General features: G+C 43.7%; 1 protein-coding gene across 2 annotated transcripts in view; it reads left to right on the top strand.

The window, feature by feature from the left end:
- Positions 1–11,987, top strand: part of LOC311143200 (vascular endothelial zinc finger 1-like) — a 49,574-nt gene extending 37,587 nt beyond the window's left edge. The window contains exons 3-6 of one of the 2 annotated variants that reach the window (XM_084178987.1): positions 5,680–5,749; positions 6,236–6,398; positions 9,872–9,907; positions 10,586–11,987. In XM_084178987.1, the coding sequence (XP_084035113.1) occupies positions 5,680–5,749; positions 6,236–6,398; positions 9,872–9,907; positions 10,586–10,938 (622 nt within the window). In that variant the 3' untranslated portion in view covers positions 10,939–11,987. The remainder of the gene's footprint in view (positions 1–5,679; positions 5,750–6,235; positions 6,399–9,871; positions 9,908–10,585) is intronic. The other variant, XM_084178988.1, reaches the window with a different exon arrangement.
- The last annotated feature ends 15,088 nt before the right edge of the window (positions 11,988–27,075 follow it).

Here is a 27,075-nt window from a genome sequence, read left to right as displayed (position 1 = left end):
CGCCCAAGGACACTAAGATAACCTGCCTAAATGACTACCGACCCGTAGCACTGACGTCTGTAGCCATGAAGTGCTTTGAAAGGCTGGTCATGGCTCACATCAACACCATTATCCCAGAAACCCTAGACCCACTCCAATTTGCATACCGCCCCAACAGATCCACAGATGATGCAATCTCTATTACACTCCACACTGCCCTTTCCCACCTGGACAAGAGGAACACCTACGTGACAATGCTATTCATTGACTACAGCTCAGCGTTCAACACCATAGTGCCCTCAAAGCTCATCACTAAGCTAAGGATCCTGGGACTAAACACCTCCCTCTGCAACTGGATCCTGGACTTCCTGACGGGCCGCCCCCAGGTGGTAAGAGACTGAAAATATTTGGCATGGGTCCTCAGATCCTCAAGAAGTTCTACAGCTGCACCATCGAGAGCATCCTGACTGGTTGCATCACTGCCTGGTATGGCAACTGCTCGGCCTCTGACCGCAAGGCACTACAGAGGGTAGGGCGTATGGCCCAGTACATCACTGGGGCCAAGCTTCCTGCCATCCAGGACCTCTATACCAGGCGGTGTCAGAGGAAGGCCCACAAAATTGTCAAAGACTCCAGCCACCCTAGTCATAGACTGTTCTCTCTGCTACCGCACGGCAAGCGGTACCGGAGCGCCAAGTCTAGGTCCAAAAGGCTTCTCAACAGCTTCTACCCCCAAGCCATAAGACTCCTGAATAGCTAATCATGGCTACCCAGACTATTTGCACTGCCCCCCCACCACCACCCCATCTTTTTACGCTGCTGGTACTCTGTTAATTATTTATGCATAGTCACTTTAACTCTACCCACATGTACATATTACCTCAACTACCTCAACTAGCCGGTGCCCCCGCACATTGACAGGATACCCCCCTGTATATAGCCTCCCTAATGTTATTTTATTTGACTTCTGCTCTTTTTTTCTCAACACTTTTTTGTTGTTGTTTTATTTTACATTTTATTAAGAAATAAATGCATTGTTGGTTAAGGGCTGTAAGTAAACATTTCACGGTAATGTCTACACCTGTTGTATTCGACGAATGTGGCAAATAAAAATTGATTTGATTAGTGAAATACAGGTAAATTCAAGAGGGTGCTACTAAATTAATGTCTAAACATAGGGCAAAGAAAACTATTTCATTATGAATCACATATAACTAACCATTAGATTGTTCTCTATAATATTACAACCATAATGTGCTTTTACTTAACAGTGATTCAATTAGGAATGTGACAAATAGAAAATTCCTTAATGTTTAAACTGCCATTTTTATTGGTTTTCTGTTAAAGCGATAAGAAAAAGTAATAAAATTCCATGTGAATTCACAATACAGAAGGTCTACATCGTGCTTATCATTTATGATGCTGCTGTTCTTGGTTTTCACGAGAGTGGCGCGTGTAGCTTTTTGTTGTTGTCCAATCACAAGTCATAAAACCAGCACTAGGCTACAGTAATAGAGCTCGAGGCTCTGTGTGGCAAGTTGAGGCTTCTGCATGCTTCGGTTCAGCTGGTGCCTAGTCAAACTCTGCTAGGTGAACCGAACGAGTGTGCTCGCATACCTTCAACCTACGCTTTAAAACGAGAAAAATATAGTACTGTTTGTCCATCTTGAGACGCCGTAGCCACTTCCTCAAAATAGAAACTCAAGAAATCGGTCATTAATATTTTACGTTTTTGACAAGGAAATCTTCCATGGCCGAGCAGCCGTGCACAAGCCTAAGATCAACATGCACAATGCCAAGCGTCGGCTGGAGTGGTGTAAAGCTCACCGCCATTAGACTCTGGAGCAGTGGAAACGCGTTCTCTGGAGTGATGAATCACGCTTCACCATCTGGCAGTCCGACTGATGAATCTAGGTTTGGTGGATGCCAGGAGAACGCTACATGCCCCAATGCATAGTGCCATCTGTAAAGTTTGGTAAAGGAGGAATAATGGTCTGTTTTTCATGGTTCGGGCTAGGCCCCTTAGTTCCAGTGAAGGGAAATCTTAACTCTACAGCATACAATGACATTCTAGAAGATTCTGTGCTTCCAACTTCGTGACATCAGTTTGGGGAAGGCCCTTTCCTGTTTCAGCATGACAATGCCCCTGTGCACAAAGCGAGGGCCATACAGAAATGCTTTGTCGAGATCGGTGTGGAAGAACTTAACTGGCCTGCACAGAGCCCTGACCTCAACCCCATCGAACACCTTTGGGATGAATTGGATCGCCGACTGCGAGGCAGGCCTAATCGCCCAACATCAGTGCCCGACCTCACTAATGCTCTTGTGGCTGAATGGAAGCAAGTCAAGACGTGAGAAAGAGGAGGCATGGTGGTTTGATGGTGAGTATTTTGCCACAGCCAGCGACAGCGTATTTGAATAAGTAAAGTACGCTTTGGTTTTTCCATTTATATTTCGAGGTTGGACATTAGCACGTTGGGCGCACCGATTGGTGTCAGCGTGTTAGTATGTGTTACACCTGTGCTGGCTTGTCATCTTGTTAGTCAGGTGTTTCACCTGTCCTGGCACAGTGCTCCAGTTGTCTTGGAGGGTTAACAACTTTTAGTTGGCTCTCCCTATTTCATTTGTAGAAAAACAATCCTTTATCTGATCATCCCTGTTCCAATTTTTGGTTTGCTTCCTGTTTTCAAGTTTGCTGTGGGTTTTTCTTTTGTTTGCCTCTTCTTGGGCAAATTTAGTGGGCGCTCATGGTGGATGTCTAGTCTGTTGTTGTTGCTAGTCTACTTTCAGTGGACACCCCATGAGTGTATTTTCATTACCCCTCCTAGAACGTACCTGTTTTGGTGGTTGTTAGTGACTCTTTGTTAGTTCCCCCTTCTGTTTGAGTGACAATTTTTGGTAACACACTTCACCAAGCAAGCAGCCCTGTCCTCATCACATGCTCACTAGCTAGCCAGCAATGTATTTAGGCTCTATCTAGCCAGCAAGGTAGTTAGCCTAGCTAGCTAGCCATCTGTGCTAACGTTACTTACAGTACATTCGGAAAGTATTAAGACCCCTTAACTTTCGCCACATTTTGTTACGTTACGTACCTTGAGCAAGGCACTTAACCCTAATAGCTCCTGTAAGTCGCTCAGGATAAGAGCGTCTGCTAAATGACTAAAATGTAATTGTAAGGGTTTATACAATTTATCTTCTTAAAATGTGAACGCTACTGCTAACCTCAAATTAAGACCAAAAAGCTATGTTTTGTTTTAATACATTTTTACGATATCGCCAATTTTTACTTTGTGATTGTGGTAACTAGTGGAAACCCTTTCATTGCTAGGTTGCCATAAAGTTTTTGTTTTAAATGAACTTTGACTGTAGTAAAGCGCTGTAGTGAATCTACTCAATGCTGACACATAGTGGTGACATTACAAACTCGATGTTATTACATTTCACTGAATAGTTTGAACTTTCACTGCATAGTTTGTGAACAGATTTACTTTGAGACAAAGTTTTATTAGTGTGTTTGTGGTGCTTCAGCATAAACACTTCTGCAGTCTTAGCCACTGCCCTAGATAGACAAATCTTTACGTTGTACCTGAAGTAAACTGAACAAGTGTTTTGTATTTATAGAGGATATAGTTGCTTTTTGGTGGTTATCATGTAAACTAGTTAAAGCTGCAATATGAAACTTTTTGGGTGACCCACTCAGATTCACATAGAAATATGTGATAGATCAGTCATTCTCATTGAAAACAAGTCGAAGCAGTAGATATGTTCTATGTACGCTATTTCTATGCTTCCCGTTCTTAAATTTAGTTTTTGCGTCTTACTTTCAGTTTTGTACACCAGCTGAAAATACAATTTTTTTGTTTATAGAAAATATATTTCACACTGTACAATGATTCTCTACACTATACTTTCTTGTTTTGTCACATAAACTGAAATTAAGCGAACTATGCGAACCAGCGCAGCGATTTCTGCATCATGCATCTTTAAGAGTCGTAATTTAGAGTACATGTTAATCCTTTGGAGCACAATTTGTGAAAAAAAGGTCTGTTTCTTTCCACCAAAAAAACACACAAAAAAACATATCGGCAGATATATTGTAATCGGTTACTTTTCCCTCCCTAAAATCAGTATCGGACCCAAAAATCCCATATCGGTTGGGCTCTAATCTTCAGCTGTTTGAAGGTGGTGTACAAAACCGAAAGTAAAAGACGCAAAAAAACAAAACTTAAGGGAAGCATAGAAATAGCACATATAGAACATATCTACCGCTTCTTAGATTTGCTTTCAATGAGAATGACAGATCTATAACACATTCTATGTGAATTTGGTCGGATCACTCAAAAAGTTATATTGCAGCTTTAAATGTTTTAACGTTTAAACGTTCACACCCCTAGATTAAATAAGAACATTAGTTTGTTGTGACCATTGCTAATTTAAACGGTTGGTTGTATCTCCTCCATTTTTCGGCGTTGGGAGGTGGTAACATTTAGAGGTGTTTCCATGCTTTGGAACAATCAAAATCAACTTGATACTCATGTAATTTTCATCACCAGATCCGTGGTATTGTATTCCTCTAACCCAGGTCATTCAACCTTGAGGGGCTGTTTTCAATGGCGTTTTAAAGGGAAAGACTCATAAATACACCATGAACTGGAACAGATTGTCTTTGGGAGGGTAGATATTTTAAACTCAGTCTGTTAGCTTTGTAAATTAATATATAGACCCAATTTTTTGTTTTGTAGTCTGCAGATTTAATTTAGAAAAACCCTATTATCACACACTAACCTGCAGCCACTAGCTAGTTTGTCAGTTGACATTTTGAAGTTGGTGCCGTTCTGCCCGCGGAGCAGTGACACATTTCTTTAGAGCAGCGACCACTTTTTGACTATGGCCGTAATGACATTGTATTAACTCTAATCATGCTAAATTCTCGGAGTAAATTGTCTGTAACTTGTTAACCATATATGGTAGACATAGGGTTTGGACTATTTTATTTCTGATGCAATTCTCTATTGACTGAATCTTTTTTTATAAACATTGAATGAAATAATAATTTTATGGGTTGGGTGAACACCCTACATTATGCTGTCTGTCCAAACTGTAATCTTAGAGCTGGGCAGTTAAGGGAAGAACCCGGCTTGGTTCCAACACAGTGACGCAGAGGTTTATCGGCACACTGAAAAGTGAGAGGCCGGCAGAATAACGCAACTCAGAGTCACTGTCAGACAGCCTGCCAGGTTGCAGGCGCTCTCTCTTCTCGCTCCCCTCGCTCCCCTCTCTCTCTTGTCTCTCTCTCTCTCTCTCTCTCTCTCTCTCTCTGTGTGTGGAAGCTGCTGTCCTCTTCAGTTAACAGTGAAAAAGAAGAGAAGTCATTCTGGTTCACAGCACTCCTGAAAAGATTCCACTTGACTCCTCTCCTTTGTAACATAACCACTACCAGTGTGAAACTGTCTCGCTTTGGCCCAGCTGTTAGTTTTGGAGTTCTCCACATCATTCCTTATGACAGTGATGAAATGATTTAGCTCCTAGCCTGTCTGCTGTTGTCCGGGTTTTCAGTCCAACTAATGGTACCTCTGGGAGCTGCGATGAGTGGGCTGTGTGAACAGTGGAGTCTCACTGGAAAAGGGCAGAAAACAGACTGTTGTGTGTCCATTAATATTCTACAGCAAGATTGTGACTTTTTTCTCCTCTCTCCTCCAGGCCAGACCACCTGAGCTGCCACGTGAAGCATGTCCACTCCTCAGAAAGACCGTTCAAATGCCAAGTAACGGTAAGCGAGAGAGAGAACTGTACTGTGTGGCCTTATTAGGGCCACTTGTCAACAGCTCATTATTGACAACTTGAGCTGCATGTCTGTCAGCTAGCATGAATTCTCCCACTTTGCACTTTCTTCTCTGCCAGCTCGGACAGTACTTGTTAGTTTCCAGCACTGAAAGGAATAAAGATAACTGTGCTCGACTAGTGTCTTTAAAATGAGCCCATTAGTCATAGATAGTGCCATAATGGCAGTCTGCTCATGACAGCATACTCCAGTAGGCTATGCCCTGTGGCCCCAATAGAGATTTATGATGATCCATAAGCCTTTAAAGTTGGACATGTTCCATGCAGTCTGAATGATGAAAGCAGGCTGTGTTAGATAAATGAATAAAGCTGCACTTGGCACCAAGCTGGAGCACGAAGCTGGGTGGCCCTATGAATAGTAGTGTGCCTCTGGCCTGACCTTCTGACCCCGTCCTGTTCTCCTGTCCTCCCCCAGGCCTGTACTTCTGCCTTCGCCACCAAAGACAGACTGCGCTCCCACATGATCCGGCATGAAGGGAAGGTCACCTGCAACATCTGCGGCAAGATGCTGAGTGCAGCCTACATCACCAGCCATCTAAAGACACACGGCCAGACCAACTTTAATTCCTCTAACAAAGGTACGTCACGTCAGCCCTATCTCACCAGCCACTGCCCCCCTCCCAACTTAAATGAACTGTCTTCATGTTTTACATTCCTAATTTAATTTATTTGATTGATTTAATACTTTATTGTCCCTTTAGGTGAAATTTGTCTGGCAACATACAGCATCTCATGGCATACACATACACACAAAATCAAAAACACAGCACATAGCCTACACCACTTCACTTATGGACAACACATATCACAAGATATACACTACATGTTCAAAAGTATGTGGACACCTGCTCGTTGGAACATCTCATTCCAAAATCAGGGCTTTAATATGGAGTTGGTCCCCCCTGCAATAACAGCCTCCGCTCTTCTGGGAAGGCTTTCCACTAGATGTTGGAACATTGCTGCGAGGGCTTGCCTCCATTCAGCCACAAGCATTAGTGAGGTCAGGCACTGATGTTGCGTGATTAGGCCTGGCTCGCAGTCGGCGTTCCAATTCATCCCAAAGGTGTTTGATGGGGTTGAGGTCAGGGCTCTGTGCAGGCCAGTCAAGTTCTTCCACACCGATCTCGACAAACCATTTCTGTATGGACCTCGCTTTGTGCACTGGGGCATTGCCATGCTGAAACAGGAAAGGGCCTTTGTCAAACTGTTGCCACAAAGTTGGAAGCACAGAATTGTCTAGAATGTCATTGTATTTGTGTAGCGTTAAGATGTCCCTTCACTGGAACTGAAACATGAAAAACAGCCCCAGACCATTATTCCTCCTCACCACACTTTACAGTTGGCACTATGCATTTGGGCAAGTAGCGTTCTCCTGGCATCCGCAAAACCCAGATTCGTCCGTCAGACTGCCAGATGGTGAAGTGTGATTCATCACTCCAGAGAACGCGTTTCCACTGCTCCAGAGTCCAATGGCGGCGAGCTTTACACCCCTCCAGCCGACGCTTGGCATTGCACATGGTGATCTTAGGGTTGTGTGCGGCTGCTCGGCCATGGAAGATGGAAAACAATTTCATGAAGCTCTCGACTAACAGTTATTGTGCTGACGTTGCTTCCAGAGGTAGTTTGGAACTCTGTAGTGAGTGTTGCAACTGAGGTCAGATTATTTTTACGCTCTTCAGTACTCGGCGGTCCCGTTCTGTGAGCTTGTGTGGCCTACCACTTCGTGGCTGAGCTGTTGTTGCTCCTAGACGTTTCCTCTTCACAATAACAGCACTTACAGTTGACCGGGGCAGCTCTAGCAGGGTAGAACGAACTGCTGAGTTGTTGGAAAGGTGGCATCCTATGATGGTGCCACTTGAAAGTCACTGAGCTCTTCAGTAAGGCCATTATACTGCCAATGTTTGTCTATGGAGATTGCCTGGCTATGTGCTCGATTTGATACACCTGTCAGCAACAGATGTGGCTGAAATAGCCAAGTCCACTAATTTGTAGGTGTACCAGAGGCTAGGGATAACCTCACTAGGTGACTTCACATTACAGTGAAAATCTCATGTTTGATTGGTGCTGACTTTAACCTTAGGCAGGTTTCATTCTGTGTAGTAGATCTACGGGACATAGAAGGTCCCACCTGACATTTACCATGATAGGCATTACCATGTCCTCCTTGCTAGTTACATTTTCCCCATTTTCTCTTGAGTTACATTCTGTTTTCAAACATGAATTGGATGTTACAATCCGTTGAGTGGAGAGATGTATACGCTGTGCTATACTTTATGTTTTAATATTTATTTTGTCTGCACGTGGTATGTAATTTGACATATTTTGCTTGACAGAAGTGAATGGCCTGTGGCAAAAATCTGTTCTAAATTTAAAGCGCTTTCAGCAATTGGCTTGTGTTTGAGCACAAAGGAGCAGAGGAAAGTGGAACACAGTGATATCTCATCTCCACTCAATTGATTTGTGCAACTTGCACGAGAATTAGAAGAGGGGGGCAGGGTTTTTGTCAGAGGATTGCTCTTCCATCAGTCTTTCTCGTTAGTGTTATTGATATCTTTGGTGTTATGGACTCAGGATTACTTTGTATTACTGCTTAGTAAGTAATTCAGAAAAATCCCTGGTACCGTAACCATTTAAATACACTGAGTGCACAGAACATTAGGAACACCTGCTCTTTCCATGATAGACTGACCAGGTGAATCCAGGTGAATCTTATTGATGTCACTTGTTAAATCCACTTAAATCAGTGTAGGTCAGGGTTCTTCAATTCCGGTCCTGGAGGGCCGAAACACTTCTGTTTTTTATTTGTACCTGGTAGTTAATTGCACTCACCTGGTGTCCCAGGTCTGAATTGGCCCCTGATTAGAAGGAGAGGGTGAAAAACAGAGGTGTTTCGGCCCTCCAGGACCGGAATTGAAGAACCCTGGTGTAGATGAAGGGGAGGAGACATGTTAAAGAAGGATTTTTAAGCCTTGAGACAATTGAGACATGGATTGTGTTTGTGTGCCATTCAGAGGGTGAATGGCAAGACAAAAGATTTAAGTGCCTTTGAACGGGGTATGTTAGTAGGTGCCAGGTGCACCGGTTTGAGTGTGTCAAGGACTGCAACACTGCCGTGTTTTTCACGCTCAACAGTTTCCCATGTGTATCAAGAATGGTCCACAACCCAAAGGACATCCAGCCACCTTAACACAACTATGGGAAGCATTGGAGTCAACATGGGCCAGCATCCCTGTGGAACACTTTCGACAACTTGTATAGTACATGCCCCCACGAATTGAGGCGGTTCTGAGGGCAAAAGGGGGTGCAACTCAATATTAGGAAGGTGTTCCTAATGTTTTGTACACGCAGTGTATACTGTAAGTGTATAATACATAGCGTTGTCAAGTACAGCCCAATAACTGGCTTCTTCCTCAGCCTTCACGCTATAGCTGTGTGTGTATTTCCTGTTTGTTTAGTCATCTGTGAATTTCCATTTGTCAAAGTGCTGTTAGCCAACCTGTTGGTTTGATTCTCCTGTGGCTGTGGAACATGTAGGCCGACACCCTGTTCATCTCTTCCCATCTGGAGAACACTGCATTACACATGAATCACTGCTCAAAAGGTGTAGTCAATAACAAAGTATAATCAACATTTCTCAGATTCCTGTTTCCGTTACACAGACAGTAGAAGCAACAAGGCCTTTCCCTGGCCACTGAAGGGAAAGGCCTTCACTACTATGTTGTTTATTCACTCTGCATTAGCTGCCATCTGAACAAGCACTGCCACCCTTCTCCCAAGGGTCCACATCACAAGGCAGACATATACAGCACAGAGAACTCTACAAATAGGATATTGCTTCTCACCACAGTAATCCTATGGCCCGTTCCCTCCTCCACCTATGGACTAGCAGGCCAGGGTGTGTGCCCACTGTTCTGGTGTGTGTACCAACCTTGCCCACCTGAAGTGGGGCCTGCAGAGTGCACTGAGAGAGAGGCACCCTGGCCCTAGCGCAGCAGCCTTGGCTAGCCTGCAGACAGTCCTTTATAACCGCTGTGTGTCTATTTCTGAATAGGGGACTGGCAGTGGAACTCCTCAGGGGGACGAAAAGGTAATAATAATGTAGCATTGTGTGAAAACCAAACCTTACCCCAACCCCCTGCCCGCAACCCAAGAATACACACAGTCACATCACACACACAAGTATAAGGCAAATAGATGTTAGTATGTGGGTAAACTCAGAAATGCGCGGCTGCTAAATTAATATAGGGGAAACGCTGCATGACAGTGTGTCACATCATTTACAAACATTGCATCAACATTGCATTCATAGAAATGTTGTCTTGGAGATTTCTGTGCCCTAATTTAAAACTGTTTTACTATACTATGTACAGCAAGAATGACCACTAGAGATGTTTCATTTTTTAAACAGTTTAACCTGTAAATGATTTACCTGCTTCAGTATTTGTTTTTTAGAAGAGCATGTATTTGCCACATTTTAAAGAAAAGTGGGAAATGGTTATTACTATTATGGTCAGTTTTAGTTCAATCGGTGCTGCAGGTGAGTCAAGGCAGTAGCAGTAAAAGAGAAGAACGCTGAAGGCATATACTACAAAAATAATCTCTGTACACTGCAAAAAATAATCTGTGCGAAATAGTCCAGAGTACAGACAGCATTCCTCCCTCTGTTTTAATGGTGGGGAATAACCAGTAAATCTGTGTAAAGGTATTTGTTTGATTTGGTTTAGCAGTGGAACTTAAACACTATATCCTCTATCCCATTCTCTAGACAGTAATGACATCCACAACTCTGCGTCAGCCACACCTGTAACAGCCTCCACCCCCATCACCACCACGATGAACCGGGGAAACTCCATCAACAACCCCGTCACCATAGCGTCGCAAATGAACATTTCCACCAACACAGTGAACGTCAGCCTCCAGCACCCTGTCACCATCACCGGGCCCGTCAACATCGCCTCGATCAACATCCCTTCCACAGCACACATGAATATCGCCCACCCTCTGGCCATCAGCACCCCCATGTCCATGACAATGTCCGGGCCCCTCAACATCGCCATGAGGTCCATGGAGAGTATGCCTTTTCTGTCCCAAGTCCTGCCTTCGTCCCCACCCTGGTAAAACAAGAAATGATGACGCCTCCCCCTTACCCCCATCTTTCCCCTGACCCCTGACCCCTGACCCAGTGCCCACTCCTCAGACCTGGAAATTAACATTTAGCCTACTTGTGACACATGGCTCCACCCCAACCAATGCTACATCACAGAAAAGAGAACCAGAACAGTTGTGTAGAAGTTAGGTAGGGTTTTATCTATTATCTGAATGACTTCAAACCTAGATGTAGTGAGTCGATGAAGTGTTAAACAGTGATGTCAACATTACAGTCGGGGCAGGATGAACAAGAGGGGAGGACTCTCAAGCCTCGCTAAACGCCTTCGATCTCATACCTTTGCAATTGGAAGAGGATCATTTTTAAAAGGACTAATGCAATAAGTATGAATTGCTGGTTTTATTGTTCCAGAAGTTCTCTTGCAAAGCCAATGGGTGTTTCTTATAAGTTGTTTTATCTATAGCCTGCTAATCATTATTTAATATTTTTAGGAGATGAGTCCAACAAAAGGGACTAAGACTTCCATTTGGACGGAGGGTTATTCTTTTTTCACAGCTGTATAACTTTTGTTTTTCAAATAAGAGGTATGCTCTTGAGGTACATGTTAATGTATTCTCACCATCAACAATTGAATCTGTATTTTGTTGAAGTGGATATCTGGAAATAGTCCCTCTTGACTGTTAAAGATGTGTACAGTTAGGCTAGTTTTTTATCTTTGTTAGGGATGGCAGAGGTGTGCTTCTTTTATTTGGTCATCAGTTGATGTCAATTGTTTTACACAAACTGAGAGAGGAATGAGTCTTGCACTGAAAGCATATCCCATGTGTAACTTAACAGCAGTATTATCAAAGATCAAATTGGTGTTAGGTAATCAGCCTACATAAAAACAGGGCCATCTAGTGGCTTACAAATGCCATTGAGGAAATGGTCCTGAAGTTCACAAATTTGTATTTCTTAAACTATTATTATCATTATCATGTTGGTGACGGATTATAGTTTTGTTAGAAATATTTTATACCCTTTTTCTTATCGTTTTCGAGGACCCCGATTAGTATGGACCTTCTGCTCAGGTAACTCGCTGAGAGTAGCCCTGGAAACGTAATATATATATATATATATAAAAAAAAAATTGTATTTAATTCACATCTAACACAACTTGATCCTTTCCCATGTTACTTTGTAAATATTTAACTCACCATATACCTTTTTGCTAAAAGAAAAAAAAGACTAGGGATCTAAGAACTCTTTAATTTTGTGAACATAGCCGTCCATTTTAATAATCATGTCATCTGTAATTATATTTTCGAACAAAAATCCATTGTCTCCGCCTGTGTCATGGTGATTTATGGATTAGATGATGGATGAGGTGACTGATGTATTGAGAACAAAACACTAATGGTTTTTGAGAAGTGTATGAAAGTAATGAACTACTAGATCATGTTGTAGTGTTACTGCAGCCGAAGGGTGGACACAATTTAGTCGGGCCAACATGGCCTCTGCAGCACATCTCAGGCATTGAGACCCTTAGATTACCATTACTAGATAAGACGTTCTTACTTGGTCATATCACCTTTGCAAGGTTTTTGTGCTGTGTGATGTAAAGTACAGGATACTACAGTGCATTCGGAAAGTATTCTAAAATTGAAAAAAAATCTAATCAATCTACACATAATACCCCATAACGACAACGCAAAAACAGGTTTCTATAAATGTTTACTAATTTATAATGTATTCAGACCTGTATTTGGGGAGTTTCTCCCATTCTTCTCTGCATATCCTCTCAAGCTCTGTCATGTTGGATGGGGAGCATCGCTGCACAGCTATTTTCAGGTCTCTCCAGAGATGTTCAAGTCTGGGCTCTGGCTGGGCCACTCAAGGACATTCAGAGACTTGTTCCGAAGCCACTCCTGCATTGTCTTGGCTGTGTACTTAGGGTCGTTGTCCTGTTGAAAGGTGAACCTTCGCCCCAGTCTGAGGTCCTGAGCGCTCTAGAGCAGGTTTTCATCAAGGATCTCTCTGTACTTTGCTCCGTTCATCTTTCCCTCGATCCTGACTAGTCTCCCAGTCCCTGCTGCTGCCAGGTTTCCTCCAGGCTTGACACTTGGCATTCAGGCCAAACTGTTCAAACTTGGTTTCATCAGACCAGAGAATCTTGTTTCTCATGGTCTGAGTCCTTTAGGTGCCTTTTTGGCAAACTCCAAGCGGGCTGTCATGTGCCTTTTACTGAGGAGTGGCTTCTGTCTGGCCACTCTACCATAAAGGCCTGATTGGTGCAGTGCTGCAGAGATGGTTGTCCTTCTGGAAGGTTCTCCCATGTCCACAGAGGAACTCTGGAGCTCTATCAGAGTGACCATCGGGTTCTTGGTCACCTCCCTGACCAAGGCCCTTCTCCCCTGATAGCTCACTTTGGCCGGGCGGCCAGCATTAGGAAGAGTCTTGGTGGTTCGAAACTTCTTCCATTTAGGAATGATGGAGGCCACTGTGTTCTTGGGGACCTACAATGCTGCAGAAATGTTTTGGTACCCTTCCCCAGATCTGTGCCTCGACACAATCCTGTCTTGGAGCTCTACGGACAATTCCTTCGACCTCATGGCTTGGTTTTTGCTCTGACATGCACTGTCAAGTCAACTGTGGGACCTTATATAGACAGGTGTGGGCCTTTCCAAATCATGTCCAATCAATTGATCATGTCCAATCAAGTTGTGGAAACATCTCAAGGATGATCAATGGAAACGGGATGCTCATGAGCTCAATTTTGAGTCTCATAACAAAGGGTCTGAATACTTATGTAAATAAGGTATTTCTGTTTTTTAACTGTCTAAAACCTGTCTTCACTTTGTCATTATGGGGTATTGTGTGTAGATTGAGGGGAAAAAACAATTTAATCAATTTTAGAATAAGGCTGTAACGTAACAAAATGTGGAAAAAGTCAAGGGGTCTGAATACTTTCCGAATGCACTGTATGTCCTGAAAGAACACACACAAGATGCATGCAAGTTTTTTTCCCCTGAGTTTTTTTTCAAAGGAAGTCCAATGATAAGTGTTTTCTTATGCATTGAGTAGATGCACTGTAATTGCGTATTCTGTTTGCCAAATTTGATACAATTATGAGATACAACTAAGTGAATATTTTAAATTGAACATTTCATAATTTTTAACAAGAAGACAATAACAATGATTTGGAAATTCTTGGACCTCTGTGAAGGCAGTTGAATGTATATCTTTGTACAAAACTATTTTAGTTCTGAGGATGTCGTAGTTACAATAGACGTGAAAGATAAGATAACCTTTTATAAATCTTTTGTATTAGAACATTAACAACAGTAATTTTGTATATACCTATGAAGACTAGGCTTTCTGATTAGCAGAAAGGTAAAACATTCCTACATTTAAAAAAATGTATGTTTGTGAAATTACTACGTAAACATGTGCAATGTTTTATGTGCCTTTTTATTTGGGTTGTCTAAATAAAAGAACTATAAAACATGATGGTTGGGTTTTGTGGCTGTGTGCCATTTCCTGATGAGTCCGCCTGCAGTGGGAGGCTAGCTGTTCCACTCATTAGAGCCTCTACACTCATACCCCACAGTAGTACAGATGTTCACACACTTAATTGACACCAAATATCGTTTCCTCTTTTCTCAGATTGCTTTGTGCCATTTTTGGCTTTTTAAGTGTTTTTTTTGCCATTATTTTGGGCATTTTTTTAGCGATTGAGACACCAAGGGACGGTTTCCCAGACACAGATTAAGCCTAGTCAGACTATAAATATTTTTCAATAGAGATTCACCATTGAAATTGCTACCTAGTCCAAGTCTAAACTTAATCTGTGTGTGAAACCTCCCCATAGATGCTTTATTGATTTACTGATGTTGCATGAATGACCTTTCCAGTCTTTATTTCCTGCTGCAGAATAAATTACAACTGATGTGCTGTATATTTTATTCAGGTCGAATGTCAATTGCCCCCTCATTTTCAGCTGATCCTCCTTTTGATGTGTACACAGTTCAAGGTGGCTGGATGATGCTCCCTATTTAAAATGGTAAAATATTTGAAGAGATAAAGGAGATTAATCTTAAATATTGCGTATTGTTTTCATTTAGAAAATATCTACATTATTTGGTTAGTATAATTCAGTAGACAATATTCTCTGTTGTTGCAGGATTATGTTATCAGCTGACCATCAGCTAAAATGAAATTAGTGTTTTATTGCTGTAAATGTTCTTAATATTTATCTGAGAGCCAATCATAACTTACCCAACCGAAAAACCAATTTCATTCAAGTGTGACCATTCTTAGAGGCTCAGTTTAAATTGAATTGTGAGTACCCCAAAGGAAAAACAAGCTCTTGAAGTAAGAAGCGGGTGTTTTTTGTTTCGAGCATTTTGTCTGTGTCCTCTCCAAAAGAGGATTCATGTCCCATAGAGGGCAACTGTCCACATATGAGTTGCCTCATGTTAACCATCTGGTTTTCATGAATGAAGACAACTATTTTGCAGTGAATCTATTATGAATTAACATATAACACCAGTTAATAACATATAACAGCCAAAATTAGGCTATTACAATTTTGCTATGCTAATGATTTTTTTTAAATACATAAAATCAAATGGGACGTAGGATGCATAATTGCTGTTTTCCCCTATCCAAACATCCTTATTTACAAAAATCGAATAACAAAGAAGACCCCGCGCGCCCACTGATAAAAGTATCTTTGTTGCCCTTTGGCCCCAATGTGCGATTTACATATTTCTCCACTAGGCTCCTCTCTTGCTCCATCTGTCTGAAGCCCAAATCCATGGTCAAGCAAGGCTATCAGCGCCGAACTGAATTTGCGTGTGATGGCTTGACGGTCTTAGAGAAGTGGTAAGAGGGAGACGACACCAGTCACCGTCAGGACCATCATTCAATGAATGACAGCACAGCATTCGGTCGCAACTGCAACTTGCGCCCAGAGAAAACAAAACCACTTTTGTTTTTTAAATGTTGATAATAGGAACGGGGTAGCTAACGTCTTTTTCTAGCTTCAGATGTTCGTCCGCTCTTCACCTGGTAAGGGGGTTTACGTTTCACACATCATGCTAGCAAAGCAGTACCGTAGCTTACAAACGCTATCTAGATACATTTCAATTGCGCAAATATACACAAATTCAAATGTGTCGCGTTTTGTTTTATATACTAATACGCTATTCAATGTTAGGTATCTTATAGATAGTAGTATAGATCTTATAGATGTTTTTACAGGTTTGCATGTTGCTGCTTACTATCTGTCAACTCGTCAGCTAGCTAGCAGATAACCAACAAGCTAGCCTGACATAAAGAGGGGGGATGAGAAGTCGCGTGCTTCACTGGTGTACTACTTGCTATCAGGAATTCTTGGGACGTCCAACTCTGACGTCGCCCCATTGAAGTTGAAATGTAAGAGGGTTAAGGTCAGGGTATGGACATCCCAAGGAACCAAGATAGCACTAACCGTGCTTCACTAGCCACATACCATGGGTGCACCACGGGCAGGAGAAATCACAGGGTATTTGATCTTATGCTGCCGCTCCTGGCTCAGGTGTACATGGCTGGGGTCAATTCTATTTCAATGGCAGGTGCATCTGCATGCTATAATCACTTATTTATCATGTTAGCTGATTTTTGTCATTTATTTCCCCCCTATTGTATTATTGCATTATTGTAACACATTGTGTTTCAGAAAAGCACTGTATAAATCTTATGATGTAGTAGGCTTTTATAATTTTTCCAGAGCTATATATTTGCAGTACTGCTCTGGATGTGCCTGTTAGTGCACACGGTCACAGGGCCATACCAGGCCAGCGTAGCCCGCAAAATATTTTTTGTATTTAAGATTATTCTGGCAATTCTCACATAGAAACTATTAGGGATCAATGAAAGAAAGCCATGTAAATACACGCATATTCGTTAGGGCCGGGACGATACCAGTATCACGATACTGGTTAGTATCGTGGCAAGGAAACAAAACACGAAGGGGATTTAACTTATTTAGGGAAACAGACCAAATGTTGGAAACCAAAGTTTTTTTGTTTGATTTATTTGACAGTTTTAACACAATACAACCACACGTGGATACATTTACATTACATTTACGTCATTTAGCAGACGCTCTTATCCTTATAGCCAGTGGCATAACCACTTTACAATTTTTTTTTTTTTTTTTTTTTTTTTTTTGGGGGGGGTAGAAGGATTACTTTATCCTATCCCAGGTATTCCTTAAAGAGGTGGGGTTTCAAATGTCTCCGGAAGGTGGTGAGTGACTCCGCTGTCCTGGCGTCGTGAGGGAGCTTGTTCCACCATTGGGGTGCCAGAGCAGCGAACAGTTTTGACTGGGCTGAGGGGGAACTATGCTTCCGCAGAGGAAGGGGAGCCAGCAGGCCAGAGGTGGATGAACGCAATGCCCTCGTTTGGGTGTAGGGACTGATCAGAGCCTGAAGGTACGGAGGTGCCGTTCCCCTCACAGCTCCATAGGCAAGCACCATGGTCTTGTAACAGATGCGAGCTTCAACTGGAAGCCAGTGGAGTGTGCGGAGGAGCGGGGTGACGTGAGAGAACTTGGGAAGGTTGAACACCAGACGGGCTGCGGCATTCTGGATGAGTTGTAGGGGTTTAATGGCACAGGCAGGGAGCCCAGCCAACAGCGAGTTGCAGTAATCCAGACGGGAGATGACAAGTGCCTGGATTAGGACCTGTGCCGCTTCCTGTGTAAGGCAGGGTCGTACTCTCCGAATGTTGTAGAGCATGAACCTACAGGATCGGGTCACCGCCTTGATGTTAGCGGAGAACGACAGGGTGTTGTCCAGGGTCACGCCAAGGCTCTTCGCACTCTGGGAGGAGGACACAATGGAGTTGTCAACCGTGATGGCGAGATCATGGAACGGGCAGTCCTTCCCCGGGAGGAAGAGCAGCTCCGTCTTGCCAAGGTTCAGCTTGAGGTGGTGATCCGTCATCCATACTGATATGTCTGCCAGACATGCAGAGATGCGATTCGCCACCTGGTTATCAGAAGTACAATGCCATTAAAGTCATTGAGGATGACACAAAAAATTGTGCTCCTCATGTGCTCCTCATGAAAATACATTAAAACAAAACATACACAAGATTATTATATTAACATGAAAACAAAATACATCTCATCAGTAGGGAAGAAACTGTAAAAGTAATTAAATAGATTACAAAGTAACATTCATTGAAACAATTATACTTCCTTTAAGCCTGTGCAGTTTTAAAGAATTTTGCCCATAAACCATTTCTTAAGGTTTATCTTAACTTCCTCGCGTAGGGATGGATTTTATATGGTTTGGTATACCATTTCATTCCTCTGCACCAGTGTTATGGAAAGAGCTTTTTCTAGCCATGCTTCTATAGTGCAACGGTCTGATATTGGCAAAACTGGTTCTGGTGTGATGGCTATGAGAGTCTCTAATGAAATTAAAATAACCAGACAGGTAACTGGGGGCAAGGTCATGTATAACTTTAAAAACCAACTGTTTAATCTGCACCACCCAGAGATCAACTGTAAGCCAGTTCACTTCCCTGAAATTATTAGGACCAATGTGCGTCCGAGGGCTGAGCTTGAGTATAATTGTCATTAGTTTGTTTTGGGCCGTTTGAAGTTTTATGCCACTGAACCTTGAGATACAAGCATAGTCATAGTGGCAGTGCTTAGGGTCTTTTCAACAGTCTCCTTATTCTTATGTGAAACCAAGAGGGCAGAATCATCCGCATACAGGAACAGAGGGCATGAACAGGCAAAGTCCATGTCATTTATGTAGAGCAAAAAAGCAAAGGCCCCAAAATGCTCCCCTGGGGGACACCACAGTTTATCTCATTAGCGTCAGACAGTGTCACTCACACATACACATTTTGGACCTTATCAGTTGGGTATGAATTCACCCATAATAAGAAGTTGGTGCCAAAACCAATTGCTTACAGTTTGTGGAACAAAATATCATAGTTCACAGTATCAAATGCTTTTTGTAGGTCAATCATTACCATATCGGCATCCGACCATAAGGCGCTACAGAGGGTAGTGCGTACAGCCCAGTACATCACTGGGTTCAAGCTTCCTGCCATCCAAGACCTATATACTAGGCGGTGTCAGAGGAAGGCCCCAAAAATTGTGAAAGACTCCAGTCAACCAAGTCATAGACTGTTCTCTCTGCTACCGCACGGCAAGCTGTACCGGAGCGCCAAGTCTCGGTCCAAAAGGCTCCTTAACAGCTTCGACCCCCAAGCCATAAGACCGCTGAACAATTAATCAAATGACCACTCGCCGGTGTAGGCCATCATTGTAAATAAGAATTTGTTCTTAACTGACTTGCCTAGTTAAATAAAGGTAATCCCTTTGATGCGGTGAAGTTGTCCTGTCCCCTTAGCAGAAAAACACTCCCAAAGCATAATGTTTCCACCTCCATGTTTGACGGTGGGGATGGTGTTCTTGGGGTCATAGGCAGCATTCCTCCTCCTCCAAACACGGTGAGTTGAGTTGATGCCAAAGAGCTCCATTTTGGTCTCATCTGACCACAACACTTTCACCCAGTTCTCCTCTGAATCATTCAGATGTTCATTGGCAAACTTCAGACGGCCCTGTATATGTGCTTTCTTGAGCAGGGGGACCTTGCGGGCGCTGCAGGATTTCAGTCCTTCACGGCGTAGTGTGTTACCAATTGTTTTCTTGGTGACTATGGTCCCAGCTGCCTTGAGATCATTGACAAGATCCTCCCGTGTAGTTCTGGACTGATTCCTCACCGTTCTCATGATCATTGCATCTCCACGAGGTGAGATCTTGCATGGAGCCCCAGGCCAAGGGAGATTGACAGTTCTTTTATGTTTCTTCCATTTGCGAATAATCACAACAACTGTTGTCACCTTCATCAAGCTGCTTGGCAATGGTCTTGTAGCCCATTCCAGCCTTGTGTAGGTCTACAATCTTGTCCCTGACATCCTTGGAGAGCTCTTTGGTCTTGGTCATGGTGGAGAGTTTGGAATCTGATTGATTGATTGCTTCTGTGGACAGGTGTCTTTTATACAGGTAACAAGCTGAGATTAGGAGTACTCCCTTTAAGAGTGTGCTCCTAATCTCAGCTCTTAACCTATATAAAAGACACCTGGGAGCCAGAAATCTTTCTGATTGAGAGGTGGTCAAATACTTATTTCCCTCATTAAAATGCAAATCAATTTATAACATTTTTGACATGCGTTTTTCTGGATTTTTGTTGTTGTTATTCTGTCTCTCACTGTGCAAATAAACCTACCATTAAAATTATAGACTGATAATTTCTTTGTCAGTGGGCAAATGTACAAAATCAGCAGGGGATCAAATATTTTTTCCCTCACTGTAAGTCTTTGTAACATCTGAGATTGAAACCTGGGAAAATGCTAACTGTCCTTCGGAGTTGCCCTTAGCTGAAAAATAGGTTTGAAAAGGATGGTTTTCAAGGGTGCCAGAGCATTCTGGGAGTTGGCCAACATGGTTGATGTCAATGGTGGTGAAAAATTCATTAAAATTATCAGCCACCTGGGCCTCCCGAGTGGCGCAGCGGTCTAAGGCCCAGCATCGCATTGCTTGAGGCGTCACTACAGACCCGTGTTCGATCCCAGGCTGTGTCACAACCGGCCGTGACCGGGAGTCCCATAGGGCGGCGCACAATTGGCCCAGCGTCGTCCAGGTTAGGGGAGGGTTTGGCCGGGGGGGCTTTACTTGGCTCATCGCGCTCTAGCGACTCATTGTGGCAGGCCGGTCGCCTGCAGGCTGACTTCGGTCGTCAGTTGAACGGCACATTGGTGCGGCTGGCTTCCGGGTTAAGCGGGCGGGTGTTAAGGAGCGCGGTTTGGCGGGTCATGTTTCGGAGGACGCATGACTCGACACTTGCCTCTCCCGAGCCCGTTGGGGAGTTGCAGCGATGAGACAAGATCATAATTGAAATTGGGAGAAAAGTGGGGTAAAAAATGAAAATAATCATTATCAGCCACCTGTGCTCTGTCAAAGGTTACAGTGCCATTGATGTTCAGTCCAATACTGTTTGACTGTTTTTGGCTTGTTGCTAGTGCCTAGATCCTTGAGTCTTCCAGAGCTCACTGGGGTTGTTTTTATCGTCCTGGATTTCACTCTTATAGAAGGACTGTTTCACTTCGTCAACTAGCCTTTGCACTATATTCCTTAGGTGTTTGTATTGATTGAAGGAATCTGGCAATTTTGACCTCAGTCTTTTAGAGCATTGTTTCTCAAGGTGATAGACTGAAGGATTTCCCTACTGATCCAGGGTTCTGTCCTTTTTAGGGGTGCCAGCTTGACCACAGTAATGAGAAATCTACCTTGGAAGAGTTTCCATGGTCTATCAACATCCTCACTTTCTTTGACATCAGACCAGTCTACATGTCCTAGCAGTTTATTAAATTGTTATTTTGTCATAGTCTTTGAGGGATCTGGTCCAGATGGTATTGTGACAATTTACCAGGTTTCTTCTCACTTTCCTAGTGCAGTGTATTAAGAAATGGTCACTAATTCCATATGCAATTACACCACTTTGGGATATCCTGTGATTATCTGATACCATAATGAGATCAATAGCAGTCTGACTGGTGTCACAGATTCTTGTGGGCTCATTGAGTCAAAGTTTTGCAAAAGTTAGACAAGGCCTTATACAGGGGGCAGCTCAGTATTTACATCACCCAGGAGAATCACTCCAGAGTTTAGAAAGCCACAGTATGCAGTACATAGAGTACCAGTCAAAAGGTTGGACACACCTACTAATTCCAAGGTTTTTCTTTATTATTTTACTATTTTCTACATTGTAGAATAATAGTGAAGACATCAAAACTATGAAATAACACATATGGAATCATGTAGTAACCAAAAAAGTGTTAAACAAATCAAAATATATGTTATATTTGAGATTCTTCAACGTAGCCACCCTTTGCTCCAGAGTGGCGCAGCGGTCTAAGGCACTGCATCTCAGTGCTTGAGGCGTCACTACAGACCCCCTGGTTCGATTCCAGGCTGTATCACAACCGGCCATGATTGGGAGTCCCATAGGGCGGCGCACAATTGGCCCAGCGTCGTCCGGGTTTGGCCGGTGTAGGCCATCATTGTAAATAAGAATTTGTTCTTAACTGACTTGCCTAGTTAAATAAAGGTAAAATATATTTTTTTTTAAATTGCCTTGATAACAGCTTTGCACACTCTTGGCATTCTCTCAACCAGCTTCATGAGGTAGTCACCTGGAATTTGAGCCAATCAGTTGTGTTGTGACAAGGAAGGGGTGGTATACAGAAGATAGCCCTATTTGGTAAAAGACCAAGTCCATATTATGGAAAGAACAGCTCAAATAAGCAAAGAGAAACGACGGTCCATCATTACTTTAAGACATGAAGGTCAGTCAATCCGGAAAATTTCAAGAACTTTGAACGTTTCTTCAAGTGCAGTCGCAAAAACCCTCAAGCGCTATGATGAAACTGCCGCTCATGAGGACCGCCACAGGAAAGGAAGCCCCAGAGTTACCTCTGCTGCAGAGGATAAGTTCATTAGAGTTAACTGCACCTCAGATTGCAGCCCAAATAAATGTTTCACAGAGTTCAAGTATCAGACACATCTCAACATCAACTGTTCAGAGGAGACAGCATGAATCAGTCCTTCATGGTCGAATTTCTGCAAAGAAACCTCTACTAAAGGACACCAATAAGAAGAAGAGACTTGCTTGGGCCAAGAAACGCGAGCAATGGACATTAGACCGGTGGAAATCTGTCCTTTGGTCTGATGAGTCCAAATTTGAGTTTTTGGTTCCAACCGCCATGTCTTTGTGAGACGCAGAGTAGGTGAACGGATGATCTCCGCATGTGTGGTTCCCACTGTGAAGCATGGAGGAGGAGGTGTGATGGTGTGGGGGTGCTTTGCTGGTGACACTGTCTGTGATTTATTTAGAATTCAAGGCACACTTAACCAGCATGGCTACCACAGCATTCTGCAGCGATACGCCATCCCATCTGGTTTGTGTTTAGTGGGACTATCATTTGTTTTTCAACAGGACAATGACCCAAAACACACCTTGAGGCTGTGTAAGGGCTATTTGACCAAGGAGAGTGATGGAGTGCTGCATCAGATGACCTGGCCTCCACAATCACCCAAACTCAACCCAATTGAGATGGTTTGGGATGAGTTGGACCGCAGAGTGAAGGAAAAGCAGCCAACAAGTGCTCAGCATATGTGGGAACTCCTTCAGGACTGTTGGAAAAGCATTCCTCATGAAGTTGGTTGAGAGAATGCCAAGAGTGTGCAAAGCTGTCATCAAGGCAAAGGGTGGCTATTTGAAGAATCTAAAATCTGAAATATATTTGGATTTGTTTAACACTTTTTTGGTTACTACATGATTCCACATGTGTTAGTTTTGATGTCTTCACTATTATTCTACAATGTGGAAAATAGTAAAAATAAAGAAAAACCCTTGAATGAGTAGGTGTGTCCAAACTTTTGACTGGTACTGTACATTTCAAGGATCTCATAAAAGTCACTCTGGTCTGGAGGTCTATACAGAGGCCCTACCAAAATGTGTTTGCTCTTAGGTAATGGTATATCTAGCCAAACTGATTCCATGCGATCATGGTTTAAATCAGTTCTCATGTTAAAACTAATGTCCGCTCTGACATAGGTGCACACATCCCCTCCTCTCCGATTTCTGTCCTTTCGAGTAATTAGGAAGTTTTCTATTTCTGAATCTTTTGACGGAAGGATCTAGCCAAGTCTCTGTGAAACATAAAACCCATGCATTACTCTTTCTGGCGAGCAAGCAAATCTCATCTATTGTTGGCAGTAGACTGCATACATTAAGATGTAGAGAATGCAAACTTCTGGTGGTGAGGGGCTTGACTCTGGATGATGTTGTCATCCAGAGTCACATTTATTTATTTTCCAACCTATAGCACACAATATTCTACATACACCAGGTTTTTAGAGGACCAAAGACTGTTTCCATTTTTGCCATGGAAGAAATATTGGGATACTGGTATCGTCACAGCCCTAATATTCATCAAACTTTCAGCACCAATTGGTAGATAAAAAAAAATACGGAGCTTGTATATTATTTAGGGTAAGGAAAAATATTCATGAATAAAAAAAGAAACTGGTTTGGAAAGCCTTTACGCACTAAATACAGTGAGCTCCAAAAGTATTGGGACAGTGACTTTTTTTTGGGGGGGGGCTCTGTACTCCAGCACTAAGTATTTGAAATGATACAATGACTATGAGGTTATTGTAGCACCGTAGCACTGACGTCTGTAGCCATGAAGTGCTTTGAAAGACTGGTCATGGCTCACATCAACAGCATAATCCCAGAAACCCTAGACCCACTCCAATTTGCATACCGCCCCAACAGATCCACAGATGATGCAATCTCTATCGCACTCCACACTGCCCTTTCCCACCTGGACAAGAGGAACACCTACGTGAGAATGCTATTCATTGACTACAGCTCAGCATTCAACACCATAGTGCCCTCTAAGCTCATCACTAAGCTAAGGATCCTGGGACTAAACACCTCCCTCTGCAACTGGATCCTGGACTTCCTGACGGGCCGCCCCCAGGTGGTAAGGGTAGGTAACAACACATCTGCCACACTGATCCTCAACACGGGGGCCCCTCAGGGGTGCGTGCTCAGTCCCCTCCTGTACTCCCTGTTCACCCATGACTGCATGGCCAGGCACGACTCCAACACCATCATTAAGTTTGCCGACGACACAACAGTGGTAGGCCTGATCACCGACAACGATGAGACAGCCTATAGGGAGGAGGTCAGAGATCTGGCCGTGTGGTGCCAGGACAACAACCTCTCCCTCAACGTGACCAAGACAAAGGAGATGATTGTGGACTACAGGAAAAAAAAGAGGACTGAGCACGCCCCCATTCTCATCGACGGGGCTGTAGTGGAACAGGTTGAGAGCTTCAAGTTCCTTGGTGTCCACATCACCAACGAACTATCATGGTCCAAACACACCAAGACAGTCGTGAAGAGGGCACGACAAAGCCTATTCCCCCTCAGGAGACTAAAAAGATTTGGCATGGGTCCTCAGATCCTCAAAAAATTCTACAGCTGCACCATCGAGAGCATCCTGACTGGTTGCATCACCGCCTGGTATGGCAACTGCTTGGCCTCTGACCGCAAGGCACTACAGAGGGTAGTGCGTACGGCCCAGTACATCACTGGGGCAAAGCTCCCTGCCATCCAGGACCTCTATACCAGGCGGTGTCAGAGGAAGGCCCTCAAAATTGTCAAAGACTCCAGCCACCCTAGTCATAGACTGTTCTCTCTGCTACCGCACGGCAAGCGGTACCGGAGTGCCAAGTCTAGGTCCAAAAGACTTCTCAACAGCTTCTACCCCCAAGCCATAAGACTCCTGAACAGCTAATCATGGCTACCCGGACTATTTGCACTGCCCCCCCACCCCATCCTTTTTACGCTGCTGCTACTCTGTTAAGTAAGTATTTATGCATAGTCACTTTAACTCTACCCACATGTACATATTACCTCAACTACCTCAACTAGCCGGTGCCCCCGCACATTGACTCTGCAACGGTACCCCCCTGTATATATAGCCTCCCTACTGTCACTTTATTTTACTGTATATATAGCCTCCCTGCTGTCACTTTATTTTACTTCTGCTCTTTTTTTCTCAACACTTTTTTTGTTGTTGTTTTATTCTTACTTTTTTGTTTAAAATAAATGCACTGTTGGTTAAGGGCTGTAAGTAAGCATTTCACTGTAATGTCTGCACCTGTTGTATTCGGCGCATGTGACCAATAAAATTTGATTTGATTTGATTTGAAGTGCAGGGTATTTTCATCCATATCGGGTGAACCGTTTAGAAATTGCAGCACTTTTTGTATATAGTCCATTTTAGGGGACCAAAAGTATTGGGACAAATTTTACATTTACATTTACGTCATTTAGCAGACGCTCTTATCCAGAGCGACTTACAAATAGGTGCATTCACCTTATAGCCAGTGGGATAACCACTTTACAATGTTTATTTTTATTTATTTATTTTTTTTAGGGGGGGGGGGGGGGGGGGTTGGGGTAAGGGGGGGGTAGAAGGATTACTTTATCCTATCCCAGGTATTCCTTAAAGAGGTGGGGTTTCAAATGTCTCCGGAAGGTGGTGAGTGACTCCGCTGTCCTGGCGTCGTGAGGGAGCTTGTTCCACCATTGGGGTGCCAGAGCAGCGAACAGTTTTGACTGGGCTGAGCGGGAACTATGCTTCCGCAGAGGTAGGGGAGCCAGCAGGCCAGAGGTGGATGAACGCAGTGCCCTCGTTTGGGTGTAGGGACTGATCAGAGCCTGAAGGTACGGAGGTGCCGTTCCCCTCACAGCTCCGTAGGCAAGCACCATGGTCTTGTAGCAGATGCGAGCTTCAACTGGAAGCCAGTGGAGTGTGCGGAGGAGCGGGGTGACGTGAGAGAACTTGGGAAGGTTGAACACCAGACGGGCTGCGGCATTCTGGATGAGTTGTAGGGGTTTAATGGCACAGGCAGGGAGCCCAGCCAACAGCGAGTTGCAGTAATCCAGACGGGAGATGACAAGTGCCTGGATTAGGACCTGTGCCGCTTCCTGTGTAAGGCAGGGTCGTACTCTCCGAATGTTGTAGAGCATGAACCTACAGGATCGGGTCACCGCCTTGATGTTAGCGGAGAACGACAGGGTGTTGTCCAGGGTCACGCCAAGGCTCTTCGCACTCTGGGAGGAGGACACAACGGAGTTGTCAACCGTGATGGCGAGATCATGGAACAGGCAGTCCTTCCCCGGGAGGAAGAGCAGCTCCGTCTTGCCAAGGTTCAGCTTGAGGTGGTGATCCGTCATCCATACTGATATGTCTGCCAGACATGCAGAGATGCGATTCGCCACCTGGTTATCAGAAGGGGGAAAGGAGAAGATTAGTTGTGTGTCATCAGCGTAGCAATGATAGGAGAGGCCATGTGAGGATATGACAGAGCCAAGTGACTTGGTGTATAGCGAGAATAGGAGAGGGCCTAGAACTGAGCCCTGGGGGACACCAGTGGTGAGAGCACGTGGTGCGGAGACAGCTTCTCGCCACGCCACTTCAAATTCACTTAAATGCATCCAACAAGTTTGTTGCGT

This window comes from Coregonus lavaretus (genome assembly GCF_964263955.1).
Source record: "Coregonus lavaretus genome assembly, chromosome: 15".
Classification (NCBI taxonomy): Eukaryota; Metazoa; Chordata; class Actinopteri; order Salmoniformes; family Salmonidae; genus Coregonus; species Coregonus lavaretus.
Note: the sequence above shows the minus strand (reverse complement) of the source record. Positions and strands in the feature narration are given on the sequence as shown.